This window comes from Orbicella franksi, chromosome 5 (assembly GCF_964199315.1).
Source record: "Orbicella franksi chromosome 5, jaOrbFran1.1, whole genome shotgun sequence".
NCBI lineage: Eukaryota > Metazoa > Cnidaria > Anthozoa > Scleractinia > Merulinidae > Orbicella > Orbicella franksi.
Genome location: NC_138149.1, coordinates 4,567,061 through 4,579,111, shown reverse-complemented (window position 1 = coordinate 4,579,111; position 12,051 = coordinate 4,567,061). Strand labels below are relative to the sequence as shown.

Sequence of the window (12,051 nt, the reverse complement as noted above, 5' to 3'; positions counted from 1 at the left end):
TGTGAAATTTTAAAATTGCAGTCACGCAAGGTTGGTAATATATATATATATATATATATATATATATATATATATATATATATATATATATATATATATATATATATATATATATATATATATATATGGTATATATAATATACCATAAGGGAACCATAATTACGACATACCACTTAAAAAAAAGATTATTTACTAGTAGGAGTTTTCTTTTGTTGACCTCGAAGTGATGGCACTTTTTGAGCTATCTAGGTTGTTTATCATTTACCCAAAAAATCCGGAAATTTCGGATGGAATGTAAATGGAAAAATTAGTTTTGTCTCTCCAAACGGAAATTTTCTCTCGGAAAAACGGGATTTCTTCAAAGACCAAAATTTCCAAACGTAATTTCCGAATTGAAAATGTGCGTTCCATTTGCTAGTTTTAACTAGTTTCGGGCCTTTTGGCTTGGATCGTCTTTTGAGCTTATCTTCCGGGAAAAAGTCGTGGAAATGGAACGAGCGCATCCCCGAGGAAATTTCCATTCGGAATTCGACGCGTCCCATTTACTACAACCGTCGACCAACCGGTTTTTCCGAGTAAATGGTAAACAACAACAGACTCTTAAAACCTCTATTCTCTTCTCTCAGATATTTATTGTAGTCAAACCTAACTGCTTTTTACAATCTAACGCAATCTTACGTTTCATGACAAAAAAATAAATAAATAAATAAGAAAAATAAAAAATAAAAAACCGGTCATCGTATCAAATTATGTTAGACGAGGGCCTTCTTTTATAACCTTTACGCGAAAAGAATTTATCCATGTCATACTCGTAAATTATAGTCTTTCACACTTATTAACACACGGCTCTCGAAAATACCCTAATATGGCCTAATATGACTTTATCACCCCATAAATAGCTATGTAAATGGCAACTGACATCCGTTAAGTGTACCGTTCCAGGTAACCACTTTTGTTTCTGCACTGTCTCAGAGCCTTTAGAGCGTGTTTCAGCAAATTTTAGCAGGTTTTCGTGGCTTAATTACCACGGGAGACATTTCATGAAGTGTAACACTCATGATTGATGAAACAATGACGTCATCTGCACCTATCCTGTAAAAGTTTGATATTAAGCCCTTTAAAGGCTTTTTCTCGGCTTATTTAACAGAGGGGCTAACTGACTGTAGGGAATTTTGTTTCTAAAATGTTTGATCTCATATTTAGGTGGGACGTCTGAAACATTACATTTCAGGTGCATGTAAGAATTCTGAAGGTGCAACTCTTTTACCATATAAAGCTCGGAAGTTCTCTCTCTGAAATACTGTGATGACCCAATTAAGCACGAAAAAGCTCTTAAAGCAGGGTCTTTCAAATAGAATGAAGATAAATTCACTTTTCAAGCATTAGCCCTGCATCAGAGCAATCTAACGAAGCCCCTAACTATAAAGAACGTTTAATCGGAGAACCGCTTAGACTACGAGCAGTCTTTCTTTTCCTCGAAAATCCGTGGGGAAGAACGCAAAACGAGTAGGCGTGCGAGCGTGACTGCGAGCGTGACATGCTAGCGGCGATGTCGCAAGCACACTCGCAGTCACGTTCGCTTTGCGTTCTTCCCCACAATTTTCGAGGAAAAGAGAGACTGCTCGCAGTCTAAGAACCACTCAACGTACAAGATAATGCAGGATATGAATCTTTATTACTCATATTAAACAAATTTACAGTTTTTAACTCACTTCAAGTAATGAAGTGAACAACGACCAGAAAACGAAACATTCAAACTTTAACTATTATTTATTGGTAAGGAACAATGCATTGTTGAGTGACATTAAGCTGCGAGCCTTCGCCATTGCACTTCTCAAGAGCTCTTAAAAGTACTAATATAACTCAACGATGCATGGGACCAAGGACGTTATTTCCTTTATAGAACGTTCAATGAAACGCGCGACATACGAGCACTTTATGGAGTTCAGCATCGTTGCCAGACTCTCTCCATTTTTCCACCTCTCTTTGAGGAAATGGTCTTTCTGAGGAAAGGAGAAAGAACATGGGAACACGGTCGTCTGGAGTTAAGATTGACTCGAACTGCCCAACCAGAGCCCGCAATTCCTTGCACATTTTATAAACTACAAAATAACAGTGACTCCCCTTGGCCCAATCCCCACAATGCATGCCAAAATGGATTTAATATCCGTCAACTATCAAAGTTCGTTGCATACCTAAGTAAAATCACTCAGATAACTCGCACTATCTACAACCCGTTCACTCCGCTACTGACGATACAAAGGTCGTCACGCAACGCTTCTTGACCACTAGGAGGGGAAAGAGGGTTGCGTGACAATCCATACATGAACCACCGATGCAGCAGGGGTTGTCAGTTGTTTTCGCAAGTCCTTAACCATACTTAAATGGCTGATTGCCACTTAAATTCCCAAAAGTAAAATGTATCTATTGTACCTAGCCCCATCCAAAAACCTAAACATTGACTTATTCTGATTATCTATATTACAGCCACTAGAATACGTTTTCTCAATCATACCACGGTGGCCACGTAGATCATGTCAAACAATTTAAAATTTCCCCTTCTTTAGGAGTATAGTGGCTGTTATACGCCACTCTATTGTCTGAAAATGCCAATCTAGACCCATCAAAACTGATTATAATAATTGTCTTTTTAATATTTACAAAACGAATATTGACTGCATAATCATGTTTACAAGTAATAAAGTGTCTTAATCCAAAACACCTAAACGTTACCTCAAATTACAGTTACTTTCAGAACTTTTACTGCTGCTGAAATAATTGATGAAAAGCGAAATGTTGTGTTTATTTGGAAATATTTCATCAAAGTCCACTAGAAAAGCCGCCACTTTTGAAGTGTAGATCACCTTCCCAAGAGCACGGACTCCGTTTCCAGTAGACCCCTCCCCCTAAAAAGGAATGCCATGAAGGCTTCTTCCCCAAGTAAAAATGTTGTCTGACAACCCATAGAATGGCTAACAAAATCTAAACTGAACCCTGCAAACAGCAACCCTGCTTGGCTATTAGAGTCAGGGGAGAGAGCGGGTAAAGCTATCTAAGAGCATTGTAAGTGAAGAAGACTGTTCTAAGCAGATAGAACATGAGCACCTCCACTTAACAAGAGCATGAAGCCCTTCTGAGCATTCCGACCCCTGATGGAAGGGATGCTGCAACAATAGTCCAACACAGGATAAACACAGCACGGGAAAAAAGTTACACCATTGATCAATGTTGAGGCACGCTGGCTTAATGGTTAGTGCACTGTACTCCAGGTCGAGCAGTACCAGTTTGAGCCCTGGATGGGGTCATTGCATTGTGTTCCAGTACAAGACACATTATTCTCAGTGCCTCTCTCCATGCAGGTGTGTAAATGACTAGTGGCAAATTTAATGCTGGAGAGGGTAGCCCTGTGATGGACTAGCATCCCACCCAGAGGGGAGTAGAAATACTCCTGGCTGCTTAATGCCACTGAAACTGTGATAAGCTCCAGCTGTATGGGTTGCTTGGCCTAACACAGACTTAACCTTGTTTTTAGATTGATAACCTTGTTTTTAGATTGATATGTAAACATCTCTTCAATGCTTAAGTTAACTAACTGTTCTAGCCAAACATCTGAGTTGGCTTCTGAAATCAAAGTATCTCAAAGTGTGATGTATAAACCTAAGGGAGTGGCTACTAAGTGTAATGTGTGTGCAGGTACAGTGAAAAAATAAAGATCAGGTCACAAACGCAGTTAGAGTTGACCTGCAAAGGTTTGCTGTGATCATCAAGATAATGTTTATCAACAATGGTGATCCAATCTTAAATTCTATAAAACCTTTTACAGCAGAGTCAATTACCTGCCACATCATGAGATGCAGAAAGCTGATTATCTGAATCAAATGCTGCTTTAAAGCAACATTCTCCCAACAAAATGATAGAGAATACATGGTAAACACTATGGGAAATTTAGAAGTTAAGGGTAACTACTTTATGTCATAGAAACCAACAGTGCAGACGGGAAACCTACAAGCAACGTTACCCTCCAGTCCTTGAAACAGAACCCCTAAAGGACCAAGAGGAAAGGCGGGGAGATCCAGCAAAAATATGAGAACAAAGATGTGGAAATCATTTAAAATGAACAGCACAAAAACACATCTGCTGGACAGATTTGTGAAGAACCTATGACTATGTAGAGTAAATACGTTGTGCAGTTTGGAAACTACAATCTAGTTTGCTTAGGGGTTGAAGTGGAATGCTTCAGCCATGATTATTCATAATCATTATTTCGGTAGTTATACACAATTATACCCCGGTACAAGCAAAATGCTATGGTAACATACATTATAGCTGAATTTTCCACCAGATCATTCAATTCTACTGGGGATGAAAACCGAGTTAGGTATTCAATTCTATGACATATATATACAGTACAGAACCTCTTCAACAATTTACAGTGATGATTACCCTCTATTGCTACCAAAGTAATTTATTATGCAGTAAGATGCAGTGACAAAAATTGCATGTTATTAGCATCACCTTTAACAAGTAGATGAAGGAGTATGACACATGTTCATGAAGCTACCAGACACAATAACCTACCCTACAGATGATACAATCTCAAAACCTGTAACTGAGTCTTTAAGTAGGCTTTGTTTCGAAATGACGTTCATAAATTTATATACTTGCTGATCAAGAACTGTTTAGTTTCTTTATGTTATTTATGACATGAAAGAAGAAACAAGACTTATGCTTATTCATATACTGCTTGTGACAAATTAATAATTAAATACTCTATACCCACATTTATGAGTACCTATATATAAAATGCTATGCAATGTTTAACACTTCTGCTGAACAACAAAACAATTTAAGCAAAAAAAAGTACCCCTAGAATACTTCCTGTTGAACTCCCAATTAAGCAATTTAAATTTCATAACTACAAAACTATTAATATAGGTAAAGGTACATTTGGAAAATGGGAGAAAATACATGCAAGATTTAAACTTAGTCAAAATGACCATTTACATGCTCATCTCTGTTTACGCTTGGTGGCAAAAGTGCCTTACAAACCGGACACTGGGGCACTTCAGCTTCAGGTGCTGGGGCACTTGGTGGTAGGGTCTGCACTGGGGGAAAAGGCGGCTGAATAGGGACCTCAGGTGGCGGAACTTGTTCATGTTGCTGCTCTGGTTGGTGTTGGACAAAAACCCATGGCTGTGGGCCAACTGGAACTGGCATAGGTGCAGGTGCAGGTGCAGGTGCAGGAGAGAGACGATTCAAAAATGGACGCAAGCCACGAACTGGAAAGAGACCTGAAACATATGACAAAATATCATTAAATATCATGTGACAAAGTATCATTGAACGTAAACTTAAACTAAGCTGGAGCTGTAGAGGGTAGCATAAAAACATTGTCATACAGAGGCATAGAAACACCGAGAAAGCAGACGTTTATCAAAAAATAATTTACTATTTTACGATCAAAACCAGGTCACAGAGGGCATGCAAAGTAAGTGAGAAGTAAGGAAATCTGATCTGGTCCTTTTGCTGACTGCTCAAGGCTGGTTTTCACTAGCCCATGAGAATAAATACAAGCAACGTATGTAGATGCAGTAAAGTTCCACTTAGCATCTAACTGTACCAGCATAGAGCGGTTTTCAACCAAGTGTCGAAAGTAATCAGGCAATTATTTTGGTTTTGGTATTACTACAGTTTGAGATTGACTGAGTAGTCTAGTTGATAAGTAACTGACTTTGTTTTGGTTTTACAACACTCAATTGAAAACTGCTCTATGTTGCTTTTATATGCTTATTAAAAACAGCCTTCAAGGACCTTGTTATTCTGTTCTTCACAGAAATGGCTTTCTTCTCTGACTTGATATGTGCACTACTCAACCATGCCCCTGTGTTATGGTTTAATCATACTACCATGTGATATTACTACTGCTACTAAAAAGAACTTTACCTACTGAGAAAAACAGAACCTTATATACACAAGAGTTGTTTAAATCACAAACATGCCCTCTCTCACTTCCTTATGGGTTCCTACCATTTGTCGAGTGCTTTTCAACCAAGCCAAGAAACAAAAAACACAGCATCAGCATCAATCTCAGTCAACAAGTTTTTTTGTATTTCTGACAAAAAAAGGCGACTAAAAATACCCAATATGTAGAAAGAACTCAAATAAAAATGTGAAGGTTTCAGAAAAAAGAAAAGATTGGGCATTCTTTTTAATCCAACAGGTTGCACAATTCAATTCGCCTTAACTGCCCATGGAGCAGTAAAGTGCTAATGAATTAAATTTTGAACAGTACCTTGAGTAGGAGTTTGTTCCTGTGGTCGAGGCGGTGGCTCCACAGTGACTTCTCGTTCTTCAGTTCTATTCTCCATCAGTCTAGATTCTGCTTCTACATGCAAATCAACTTCTTTCTTCCATCTCTCGACTTCTCTGTTTAGCTCCTTGACCTTCAGATCAAGCTCCCGCTCTTTAGCTTCATGCTCCTGAAGTTTTGCTCTTGCCTCCTCACCGAGTAACTCTCTGTCTTCTTGTTCTTTGGAAAGAGCGTCTTGCAGGGCTGCAAGGTTTTCGGCAGCATTTTGTAACTTTTCTTCTTTGTTTTTCAAAACGACTTGTAGATTGACTATTTCCTGGATGACAGTCTCTTTTTCGAGTTTCTCATCTTTTAAGGTGTTCTCCAAATATGCCACTTTTTCAAGCATTTTTTGAACAACCAGTTGGCTTTGTGCATCCTGGTCTGCCTTCTGAAATTCCACCTGTTCAGAGCTTACCACCTTCTCTCTCAATTCCAAAATCTCCAGTTTGAGCTGGTTGAAAGAAAAATCACATTACATACAAATAAAATGTATGGCATTCTTAGCTCTTTTAGCTGAAAGTGCTTATTTGCCTTATTATTAAAAGTACCATGTTTCCTTCATCATTAATGTACTGTATTTGCCTAGTCCCCAAGGTGGACTTGTAAATAAGCACCTCACACTTATTTGAGACACAAAAAACTCTCCGTATAAGAGCAAGATACATTTCTGTCAAGACCAGTGAATCAAAACACTATCTCAATTATTAATCCATTAACAAACTGCAAGAAGTGAATGAATGCCAGGTTCACCAGGCTAAGTTTGAAATGCATTTTAACACTGGAATCGTTAATCAAGAAAATACAGTACATCATCAATGCACAGCATTCACAGATTAAATTCACTTTATCTGCGCCATACTCATTTGAAGTTAATCATTTATGAAAGTGCAATGCTATGAAACAGAAAACAAAAGGATTATCTTTGATAACAACATCGTTTACATCTGGTATTCCATCTACACTATTTTGTACAAAGAACACAAGATTTACTATTGTCCCAAGTTTGAAAGAAACTAGTCTTCACAGCCATAGTTATATGTAAATCTATCTAAGTGAGACAATTTTAACTACAATTGAAAGAAAATATATGTCAGTGCTGGAAATAACAGTCGGTCATCGGATATTGCCCGGTCAAATTTTGAATATGTCTGGTCAATTTCACATTATGATCGGACATCATGTCCGAACATTTTGCCAACACATTTTGACTTCTTTCTGTGAAGTTATTGTTCATCCATAAAATTTGGTTAGATACATTATTAAAGGACTTGACATTTATGGTAATTGGCAGATTAAAAAAAACCACAACATCAGCAAAGATATTTAAGTTAATTTACATCACCTGATTTTGACTTGTCATGCCAATTGACACTATGACATCATCACATGAAATACATGCGCACTGTCATTCTTCACCACTGATGTTTCTACATGATAACTGGTATAAAACTGGTGGATACTTGTAGATAACCGGTACATGTGTATGTTTGAAAATCAATTTGAAATGCACAACAAACTACAAAGTTTTTAACAGATTTCCAAGAATTTTGAAACATGACAATCAACAGGAAGTTTGAGGTCAACCATGAACAAAGGGAGGAGACGTTTTCTCTTCCATGAATCCAGTTAATGACAATGCAAAAATGTTTTAAAAATCGGTGGATGTTTTTTTTTGCTGATTCAAGGTTTTTCATTAAAGACATCACTTTCTGATAATGTGCAGGTCCAGAAAATATCCATACTCCCCCCACAGAAGGGATTGGAATTTCCTGGGGGGTGGGTGTTCTGTAAGACCACAAAATTTAAAATGTGTGAAGTTTTATTGGAATTTCCAGAAGGTTGGGGGTCTTAGAAAAAAAAACCCTTCCGTGGGGGAGGTATGGATATTTTCTGGAACTACACAATAGCAAAGAAAGATATGAAAATCATTCACCAAAGTTAGATTTTCATGTGAGTTAATTCATCATCAACGGTCATTTTTTAAGCCACCTGGTGTATATAAAACTAAGGTTCTTGCAACAAACATGTATAACAACTTCCCTTCTTGATCACCTTTTCAATTCTCATCACCAGGAAGCTTGATCGAACACTGATCAGGCATCCCAATGAATGACTATTCACTTTCCAAGAGAAAAAGAAAAGATTTAATTAAAGCTTGCAACAAAATACCTGGTTAATCTCATCATTCTTATGGAGTACGATGCTCTTCTCTATGCTCAGAGCTTTCTTCTCTTCTTCCAAAGCCCTCCGTAGTTTGGAAATCTTGTTTCGCATTTCCGTTGCCGAGCCTGCTTCCTCTGACTGTACTGATGAGGTCCTGGTTACTTTATTCAACTGTTCCTCCAGCTGACGACACTCAATAAACTTCATCTTGAAAGCCTCAGCCCCCATGTTAAGCCGCACCCGCAGATCCTCATTGCATGCCCTCATCTCCTCTATTTGAAGGCGCAGGTCATCACATGGGACATTGCCTTGGAAGGTTGCGATGGTTCTCTTCAGCTCATTCCTCTCCCTCCACAATTCATCCATCTCTTTTTTGGCTTTAAGGTATTTCTTTTCCAAGTGAGTATGAGCTGTCTGAAGGGCATACATCGAAGCTGCTGAATTTTTCGATGACTGAGCGCTTGCTCCCTGAGTGTCTGTCAGTGTCGTCTGGAGTGTATCTTTCTCTATCTTTAGTGATTTGACTTCAGCATCAACATCAGTCAGTTGGGCCAAAGCTATCTGCAGCTTTTCTTCAGCAGATTGTAGCTGTTTCTTGCAGTTGTCCAGTTCACCACAGACATCCCTTAATTCCGCACTTTTTCCCTCCAGTTGCTGACTCAGTTCCATGTTTGCCTCCAGCTGCTTTTGCACTTGACCCTGAAGACTGGCTACATTGCGATCAGACTGAGAACACAGCGACTGGTTTAGAGCTTTCTCTCCTTCCAGCTGGTCATGTAGTGCTCTGATAACTGATTCATAATCTTCTTCCAGCGCAGTGATCTTTCCCTTCTCCTGCTCTAGTTGGGAATTAGCATCTTCTAGTTCTTGTTCAAGTTGGTGAATAAGCTCTTGCTTTTCAGTTAAACCTCTTTGGAGTTTCTGGATGTTCTGGCCAAGCAACTCTGCTTCATGAGATGCATCCCTCAAGATTTCCTCTTTTGTACTTTCCACTTCTTCAATTCTGCATCGATAGCTTGCAATTTCTTCTTGGACTTTCTCACGTTCTTGATCTTTGTTCTTCAACTCAATATACATATCTCGAACTTTCTTTGTAAGGCGTTCTGATTCTTCTTCCAAATTTCTTTTGAGCATGTTATTTTCTTCTGTGATCTGCAAAAGCTGTTCCTGTAATCTTCCATTTTCACTGTTTACTTTCTCTATTTTCTCAGCAAATTCGGTGGACTCTGACCTGGCTTTCGTCTTGAATTCCACCCATCGGGCTTTCAGAGTGTTACTCTCATCTTCTTTGGCTTTAAGGTCGTTTTGCAGCTTTTCAATCATTTGGCGATCAGCAGCCATGTTCTCTAGGTACTGCTTACGTTCAATCACTAACTTTTCCATGTTTTTCTCAACTTGTTGTGATGTCTGTGCACGTTCTTGCTCAAGCATCATCATCAATTCATCAACCCGTCGATTCAAATTCTCTTGCATGGTTTTTAAATCGCTGTTGGCACTCTCGAGATCTCTTTTTTTGCTCTCCAATTCTTCTAAGACCAGGTTTTTCTGAGCCAATGCTTGCTCCAGATTACATACTTTCTTCTCGGTTTCCTTCAAAGCAGCCGTTAATTCAGCTTTACGCGACTCCGACTCCATTACTTTATCATTGGCATTAGCCAGATCAGCTAGCGCCGTCTCATTCGATGCTTTCAAGACAGCATTCTCTTCCAAAGCCCTGGCAAGTGACTCCTCCAACATCGCTGTTTTGTTTTTAACGATCATAATTGAACTTCCTTCGTCATCTTCAATTTCGCAGCACTCTAACTCCTCTTGTTCAATCGGTTTGGTTTTAATCTGGAAAGGTACGCTAGCCCCTCTGACATCGCTTGCGTAGGTGACATAACAAAACTGATAAAACTCGTCGTCAGCCTTCGGTAAATACCTCAGACGAAACACAACCCTATTTGCAATTGATCTTCCTTGTTCGCCATCTTGAATACTTGGCATGGGCGACCATTCGTAAGTGTAATGTTCACGCGACGACTGCCATCCAACTTTGAACAACCCAATCCAATCCCTGGAGTTTGGTTTGACTGAACGTTTGATGGTATAACGACATTCTATATCTCTGTCGGGCGGATAACATTCGGGAACGTTGTTGAAAATGACGGCGGAAAATTCAGACTCCGATGGTAACGACGTGAATTCTGTTGACACGACGCTTGTGTTGTCTTCATCATTGCTTTCACTTTCGCGAGCACTCTCTGCCATGTTTTTACACTGCTTGAGTTATCTTACAACGTAAGATTTTAATAGGGGAGCCCGGAAGATGGTCAGAACGAAAGTCCCGTGAAATACTCCACGTCTAACGAAGTTGCAATCTAAGCAACTTCCAATTACGTCAATGACATGTTCGTAAATGCCGACAAGCCGAGCATGACGCGAACTTTTCCGACCTATAAATTTTATGAATAAACCTCTACGGGCAGTGCTGTATTCTTGTTACATTAACATGGAATTCATTTAGAATGCAAGTTACCGAATTGACGAAGCACTGATATTCTAAGATTTATTAGCATTTTTTTCCATTTATTTATTTCATTTCATTTGTACGGGAGGCGATGTGGGGGGAGGGGGGGATTGTTGCTGGCTGGGACTAAAAAAGCCGTGATTCTAAAATGAGCGAGTGCGTACATGCGTGGGCATTGTCACATCCCGTTCTAGAAAGCTAGCTGGGACCAAGACAGCAGCATTTACGTAGTCACGTTGCTACAAGGCCTTCTTGGTTTTCGTCAAAGATGCTTCCTTTGCTACAAAGTTTATTAAAGATAAGGATATACCCGAAAAATTCCCGTCTAGTCTTCCAAAATACACTCCAAGAATATCGTTATTATTTTATAACTTACAACAGCATTCCAATCACACTCGACACACCATAACCTCTATTAAACCGCCGTTTTAAATTTGAAAACTGAGGTGAACAAATTTAGTTACTACTGCTGGGTTCAAGACCTTGGAACTTTTCGCTCCATCACATTCCAGGTTAGGTTTGCTGTTTAGAGGAGTTCGGAAACATGCTCCCCCATGGCCAGAAAATGTTTTGAATTTATCTCCCTAAAGTCCCCTTTCCTGGGCTGCTGAGTCATTCTGAAAGATCTGACCGATTTCCGTAAAGTGATGTAAACCGGCCTGAGACAGAGCCTGGTTTTGCATTGGTTAAGGCAAGGTTAAAGCTATTTGGTATTCGAGCAACCGGAGCTGGCAAGTGGTCTCAATTCAAAAAAGCTGTCCAGAGCCCGACCGCTTCCTTTTATTTCCCTGAGAAGGGGTAATATAATGAAAAAGCTTATAGCCACCTTAAACTTCCAGGAAACAAGCTATCACGTAAACTACGAACACTCATACATAGCGACTTGCTTTGTATTTTATGTCTTTTGGGAGATTGTTAATCTGACACTGTGCATGTAGTACCAGTTTTTGGTCTCATCATTAGATGAATGGCATTTTTATCGCATTTCACGATGCGGGATTTTCATTTACATCCTTACTGACTTTTT

At 39.1% G+C, this 12,051-nt stretch overlaps 1 protein-coding gene across 1 annotated transcript; it reads right to left on the bottom strand.

Moving 5' to 3' along the window:
- Nucleotides 1–4,096: 4,096 nt before the first annotated feature.
- LOC145486547 (uncharacterized) lies at nucleotides 4,097–10,885 on the bottom strand. The gene is made up of 3 exons (XM_081465234.1): nucleotides 8,522–10,885; nucleotides 6,293–6,803; nucleotides 4,097–5,291 (listed from the first exon to the last, which is right to left on the bottom strand). The coding sequence occupies exons 1-3, from the start codon at nucleotides 10,763–10,765 to the stop codon at nucleotides 4,984–4,986; spliced, it is 3,063 nt and encodes a 1,020-aa protein (XP_081321360.1). The 5' UTR covers nucleotides 10,766–10,885; the 3' UTR covers nucleotides 4,097–4,983.
- Between the last annotated feature and the right edge of the window lie 1,166 nt (nucleotides 10,886–12,051).